The sequence below is a fragment of the Centroberyx affinis genome, unplaced genomic scaffold, assembly GCF_046629955.1.
Source record: "Centroberyx affinis isolate AG114_WGS23_722 - 3 ecotype Tasmania unplaced genomic scaffold, CSIRO-AGI_Caff_v1 ptg003246l_1, whole genome shotgun sequence".
NCBI classification, from domain to species: domain Eukaryota; kingdom Metazoa; phylum Chordata; class Actinopteri; order Beryciformes; family Berycidae; genus Centroberyx; species Centroberyx affinis.
In genome coordinates, this window is record NW_027281273.1 from 67,161 (window position 1) to 74,530 (window position 7,370).

General features: G+C 43.7%; 1 protein-coding gene across 1 annotated transcript; it reads left to right on the forward strand.

Moving 5' to 3' along the window:
• Window positions 1-876: 876 nt before the first annotated feature.
• On the forward strand, window positions 877-7,364 carry LOC139660200 (claudin-4-like). The gene is made up of 3 exons (XM_071538282.1): window positions 877-1,329; window positions 2,832-2,839; window positions 5,511-7,364. The coding sequence occupies exons 1-3, from the start codon at window positions 877-879 to the stop codon at window positions 6,190-6,192; spliced, it is 1,143 nt and encodes a 380-aa protein (XP_071394383.1). The 3' UTR covers window positions 6,193-7,364.
• Window positions 7,365-7,370: the final 6 nt, after the last annotated feature.

Consider the following 7,370-nt stretch of genomic DNA (forward strand, 5'->3'; position numbering starts at 1 on the left):
CACAGACATACACACACACACACACACACACATACACACAGAAAAAAATCAGACCATCATCGGTCAAGATATAAAGTGCACAGAATTTGTACCCCCATGTCCCCCCTTGTCTCTCTCTCTGTCCCTCCTTCTCTTTCTCTCTCTTGCTCTCTCGCTTTCTCTCTCCCTCTCTCTCACACACACACACACACACACATCTGTCAGAGTACATGTGTGTATCCACTCTGGGATCATGTGGTTACCTATCAACCACATAACAAGCTCTACCTTGGCCACTCATTACCCACCGACAGCAATAAACGGGACGTGCCCAGCGCTACTATGTGCAAAAGGCTAAACCATAAAAAGTATTCTTCATTTGAAAACACACACAAATTAGTGCACACACACCCAGGTGGTAAATGTGGCCAATGCCCAGGACTCACTTGATTGGCTTGGTTTGGCAAGTGACGTCATCCGTGTGGTCAGGTGGGCCTGACCACTTAGTAATAAAACGATACAAAGATAAGGGTCAGTGACTCCTTAACTGCAGCAGAACACGGGATAACAACATCTGAATAAGCACGAACACAGGAGAGATATTGTGCTTGTGGAGAAAACACACCCTGGAAAATCAGCATTTCCGGATTCAGCAACAGCTGCACTAGCAACAGACCACACAGGAGGAATAATTGGTGGATAGAAAGGTCGACAAAGAAGAGTTTTGAAAGGCACAATCCACAAAACCTTGAGATATCTGTTGGAAAATTAAAGGTGAAAGGAAAACAGGGAAAACCGGAAGGAAGAAACAACTTGATAAAGAAAGACAAAGAGGAGGGGAGGCATACTTGAAGGAACTTTTTATTTTTAGAGGGGGACGCCCGCCTTGGGTGCGAGATGGTGTCGTTCGGACTGGAACTGGTCGGCGTGACGTTGTCGGTGCTCGGCTGGCTGCTGAGCGTGGTCAGCTGCGCCCTGCCCATGTGGAGGGTCTCTGCCTTCATCGGCGCCAACATCGTCACGGCCCAGGTGTACTGGGAGGGCCTGTGGATGAGCTGCGTGGTCCAGAGCACGGGCCAGATGCAGTGCAAAGTCTACGACTCCATGCTGGCCTTGCCTCAGGACCTGCAGGCCGCCCGGGCGCTCTCCGTCGTGTCCGTCATCGTCGGGGTCGTGGCTCTCCTCATCTCCATGGTGGGGGCTAAGTGCACCAACTGCATCGAGGAAGAGGGGGTGAAAGCCAGGGTGATGGCTGCCTCTGGGGGAGCCTTCATCGCGGCGGCTCTGGCCCAGCTGGTCCCTGTTTCCTGGTCGGCGCACACCATCGTCATCGAGTTCTACAGTCCCATCGTGCCCTCCGGCCAGAAGATGGAGATCGGGGCGGCGCTGTATCTGGGCTGGGCGGCCGCGGCCCTGCTGCTGGTGGGGGGGTCCATCCTCTGCTGCAGTTGCCCCCCCCAGGAAGACAAAACCATGAGGTACAGCGTGCACCCCCAGAGCCGCATGGCGTACTCTGCCACCCCGAGGTCGGTGGCCCCGAGCTCCTACAACAGGAGAGACTATGTGTGAGGGAAAGGGGGGAGGACAGAGGAGGGATCAGAGGAGGGATGAAGGAGAACGGTAACCTTGTTCACTGTTCATATTTTTCACGAGTTGTCCTTATCTGCACATTTTCAGGAAATGTGTATAGAAATAGCTATTTGCTTCCTAGGGGAGGGTAAAAGAGTCAGAAGCAGGCATTGTGTGTTCTTTGTGAATATGTAGGATCAAAAAAGTGTGTGAACATAAAGTACAAAGGGAAAGTGGAAGCTCTTTTTTGGAAGTTTTTATCGTCGTGAAGAAAGACAGAAGAAAATGCCCTTGCATGTGAAGAATACAGTTGTTGTATTATACTGTTTACACTTACCATAGGTCTATGGACATTTATAATAAAGCAAGTGAAATTCATATTCACAATTCCCATCAAAATTAGGCAGACATGAGACAAGATATGGTAAGAAATGTTTGAATATGTAGTCGGAGTTCAGCAAGGGGATTTTGTAGCCCAAAGTAAAAGCTCATATTTTAGATTTTTTTTTTGTTTGTTCTGTTTCAATTACCATTCATAACATTTTGATCCTTTGTGTGTGCATGTCAAGTATAAGACTGTTGTAAAGCAAATAGAGGTGACTGTTGTGACTGTATGTTCATTTTTTCCAGGGGAACAATACTTTTCATGCCACAAATAGATTATTCAGGCGTCGGCTTAGTCGTGAATGTGAAACATTGTACAGTTGAGCAAAATGTTTTCACTCCATAGCAAGGTCAAAATGGCGGCGTGTACAATATAACGTATGAAAGCAAAGTTAAATTAAATTAACACTTTGTTGGGTTTGTAGATCATATGAATGATTTTTTTTTTTTTTTTTAAATCTAACACATTGCACGCCGTTTCATGCGGCTCTATTAATATATTTTCTACAAAGGTTAAAGCTTTTATATGATATTATGTTTTGTTGTATTACCAATGTATCTATTTGTTGTGATTTCAGTGTGGTTGTCAAAATTGATACTACTTATCTCATACTTTCATTAAAATGTATAATGAGGCATGTGAAAATGGAACATTTTAAATGGAAAATATATGACTTATGGACTGCATGTTCTGTTTGTAGATGATTATCAAAATAATTGTACATAATATAGTAATAAACAAAGATTTGTACAGTGAAGCACCATTATTTCTGCCTAATTTATTCTGCCTAGGCATAACAATGATTGAGAGAAAATAAAACTAAAAGCAGTACTGAGGCTTGGCCAAATAAGCAGGGTTTCAGTTTCACATACTGTCCATGAAGAAGAGACATTTCAAGTTAATACAGTCATTATAACATGAGGTGATGAGCACTGAATTTAAGACAACAAATGAAAAGTATTAAAATGAGTTACACATTATGGAAAAAGTATCATATGCTTAAAGGATTTATTTGTATTTGTTATGACTTGTTATAACTAATTTTACAGTAACAGTATGATAAAATGCTAGTATCCTGGAATAACAACCTTTGGGGAGGTTGTTGGTGTTTTGGAGGTGACTGTATTTTGGTGTTTGAGGCCTACTCTGAAAGTAGATTACAGTTTCAGTCTTACTGAGTATTTCCACACATAACATCAGAGTTGCGTGTGGCAAGTCTTAGGGAAGTGCCTGGGCCTTTTCAAACTCCTCTGTGGTTGGTACATGACTCAGTGAATCAACTGGTCGATCTGTACCACAGACACCGACTCTTTCCCTTACCTTTTTGAATAGTCAAATTGTTTCCCTGTCTTTTACCAGCTGTGCTTATAGGCAAAGGACTCAGTAGAGCAACCTGTTAATTCAGCACAGTTCATATTACTACACATGACTTGACCAGGTTGTTGAGGATAAAACAATGGCTTGTTGTTGATAAATCACAATTATGCAATTATGAAATTTGTCATTTGACAACACCATAGATTAAACACAAATAGGCTTGCAGGGGTGTCTTAGTTTTGTTACATGTTAAGTCACTGTGCTAATACTGTAACTTAAATAGTTTACTATTGACAAGAACTTCACCATTTCTGTCTCTGTGTCTGAACGTGTTGTGCTGATGCAACCACCTGATCAACACAGGCTTATTGATACCGCATACAGATTGTAGCTGTTATCTCAGGCTCTACGTCTACATGTAACAACTGATGTTGTTATTACACACACATGTGAGCAATAGACTGATAAAGAGGAACGGCAACATGTTGGTCAGTGTGAGCGCTGTCATGACAAACAGAGCCAGCCCTGTTTTGTGTGAGTGTGTGTGTGTGTGTGTGTGTGTGTGTGTGTGACAAAACACACACCTTATCATTCAAACCTCAGGCTTTAGAATTTGAGATCAGTGATGTTTCCAAAAACTAATATCTAATCTTCCAGAATGACTGTAATCACATCCTTGATAAAGATGAGCCAAAACCCAATAAAATGAATAATACAATAAACTACTAATTTGGTATATTTTCTGCTCAAAAAGTTAATTTCTTTGGTAAAATTCATTCAGATTCAGATTACTATTTAAAATATAACCCATGTACAGCAAATCAAGACTCTGTAAAACAAGTGTGAGATGTTCTGCCAAGTCTTAAGTGCATCCTCTGCACCCAAATTTCTTTTCCAAATAATTGTGGTGCATTTTTATTTAGAATTACAGATCAGAAAACTTTTTTTTTTTTTTTTTTTTTTTTTTTTAAATAAAAGAAAAGACATTTCTGAATTTTCTGAATTTGCCTTTTTGACTAATCTTCACTGAGAATATTCTGGCAGCAGCAACTGTAAAAACACTTGAGTGAAAGCAGAATAGACTTGTGCTGCAGAATATTTGGGGCCTTTCGTTCACTCAAACACGTGTGTAGTGCGGATCACCAGGAAATGTTTGGCCACAGTAATGAGTTTAAACCGATACTGAGATGATCGTGCTGTCTGTATGCTAAGGGTGTCTGAGGTCCAACCTATTATGTATTCTCTCTGCTCATATTTGCTCTGGGTGCAGTTATTCCGGTTTCCAGCAGAGCTTTGGCCGTGTTTTCCTAACACTGAGACCTGACCGCTTAATACACCCACACTACTGAAACCGGGAAGTGACAAAAGATCAGCAGTAGCAGAGGGCCAGTCTTCTCATGGCCTGAGTGGTTGTGTGTGTGTGTGTGTGTGTGTGTGTGTGTGTGTGTGTGTGTGTGTGTGTGTGTGTGTGTGTGTTTCTATGCTTACTCACAACAAGGTTTTGAACCGCTCCTCCATTGTCCATTGTGGTCGACTTTCCATTTTTCCTCAGGGCAGTAGGAAGAGGAAGAGGAGGAGCAGGAGGGGATTTTCAATTCACAGCATGTTTTTGTGTTTGTTGGCAAACCAACAAATAGTTCCTCCTCCCTTGCTATGTTTTAAATAAATTGTGTCATTATTCCTGAATTTGAAAACTCTCAGAAGACTGCTGGCTTCTCTGTTAGCGCCTCATTTGACACTTGTTCACTCCACTTCTGTCAGGTGGAAAAATGCTGCAAGACAACAACAGTTAAAGTCTAGGTGCTTTTTTGTAGTACTGATTTTTCTTCCTGGAGGTAACAGTAAGTCAGATGGAATCATCTTTTCTGTGATTCCCCCTCCGCCACCTCTCCACCTCCTGCCCCGCCCCTCCCCTCCCCTCCCCTCCAGCCCATCCTCCCTCTCCTGAGTATTCACTGTATGAGTGCAGGTGGTGTTTTTGTTAGGCGGCTTCAGACACACACGCTGTGACATCATCACCAGGGGACTCCTCCCCTCCTCATCTCACTTCCCTGAGGTATAAAGGATCTCTGTTTCCGTGGCAGCATCTCTTAGCTACATCACGCCCTCTTAGAGCTCCTCACACTTTTCAAGGTAACAGCACAGAACAAAGAGCCTACAGAGGAGACGACTCTTTACCTGAATCTTGAAAAGTTTATTTTTTTTGCAAGTTCTAAAATCTCTGGACTGACTTGTCATAACTTCGTTCCACCAAGGACAGGTGTAGGAGACGAAGCCAAAGAACCAGGATGTCGATGGGCTTGGAGATAGTGGGCATTGCCCTGGGAGTCATAGGGTTTATCATTTCCATTGTGGTCTGCGCCCTGCCGCTGTGGAGGGTGACAGCCTTCATCGGAGCCAACATCATCACCGCCCAAACCATCTGGGAGGGTTTGTGGATGAACTGTGTGACCCAGAGCACGGGCCAGATGCAGTGCAAGGTGTACGACTCTCTGCTGGCCTTGCCTCAGGACCTGCAGGCCGCCAGAGCCATGACCATCATCTCCATTATCCTCGGGGTGCTGGGGGTCCTGATCTCCATCGTCGGTGCCAAGTGTACCAACTGCATCGAAGACGAGCCGTCCAAGGCTAAAGTCATGATCATCGCCGGGATCTTCTTCCTCCTCGCCGGCCTGCTGGTCCTCATCCCCGTTTCCTGGACGGCGAGCACCGTCATCCGCGATTTCTACAACCCGCTCCTGACCAACGCGCAGAAGAGGGAGCTGGGGGCCTCGCTCTACATCGGCTGGGGCGCCGCCGGCCTGCTCCTGATTGGTGGAGCGCTGCTGTGCACCTCCTGCCCCCCCAAAGAGAAGAGGTACAAGCCCCCTCGTATGGCCTACTCTGCCCCGCGCAGCACCAGCGGCGGGGCTGGCGGGTACGACAGGAAGGACTATGTGTGAACCTGAATCGGAAGAGAAAATAATCTTTGTTTATTGCACATAAGTGTTTTATTTTTTATTGTTTTGTCATAGAGAAATCGCAGGGTGAATCCCCCGAGAAGACTCCGAGATGAAGGGATGTGTGTGTAGTAATGTTACTTCTACTGCTTGGTTTTTCCTGAGATGTTCATTTACACGATTTCAGTGCCACAGCTGTAGTATGTAGTTCAGCATGTATTTCAATGTTGTAGGATGAAAACCTTGTATCTCCAAAATGTCAACTTTTCAGGAACTAAGAAAAATAGGTTTTCACATAATGGCAATATGTGTCATGTAGCAGAGGCTCTCATCTTCAGATCCTGAAGCATTATATTTTCAAGCATATCATCACCATAACGTTATTTACTTGAAATGTAAAAATGCATCCCAAAAGCCCGTCCCTTTGAGTATATATTGTATTTGTACAAAATGACTGTGGCATTATGTGAACATGGAAGCCCCTGCTGTTTTGTGTGCGTAGCTCTGTCGTTTGCTGTTGGCTAGTTGGTGTCGTGTTCCACTGAAACCTTCAGTTAAAATGCTGTGCTTCACTTCATTGACAATGGCAAGGAAGAGCTAGCTCTCATTTTACATGGATTTGGTTGTGTGATTCTTTGTGTGTGTGTGTGTGTGTGTGTGTGTGTGTGTGTGTGTGTGTGTGTGTGTGTGTGTGTGTGTGTGTGTTTTGCATGTATTTGGTTATGAAAGTTTCTGCTGAGACTGAAACTGAAGATGGATGTGTGATATGGCCCCAGGTAACATCATCATGGTTATCTTCTTCCTCACAGTTTCACTGTTTGAGGACATAGGAGAGACTATTTCAGTTGGTGCACCAAGTCTGAGTGTGTGTGTGTGTGTGTGTGTGTGTGTGTGTGTGTGTGTGTGTGTGTGTGTGTGTGTTCATTATATATTTCTGGAAAAAAAAAATTTTTTATTGTATTTTAAAGCCATACATTCCACTATGCTGTTAGATTTAAATTTAGACATGTCTCAGATAGCTTTGTATTGTGTCTTATTTTTTGTGTCTTTTTTTAATCATGGAAGACTCTAAGAAATGGCAATAGTGTGAAATACATGAGGCCTCGTCTTCTGTTTGTCAAACAAAGAGCCAAAGGACTTGTTTAGTGAGGAGAGGGCGGTACTGTCTGCTTGTTTGTGTG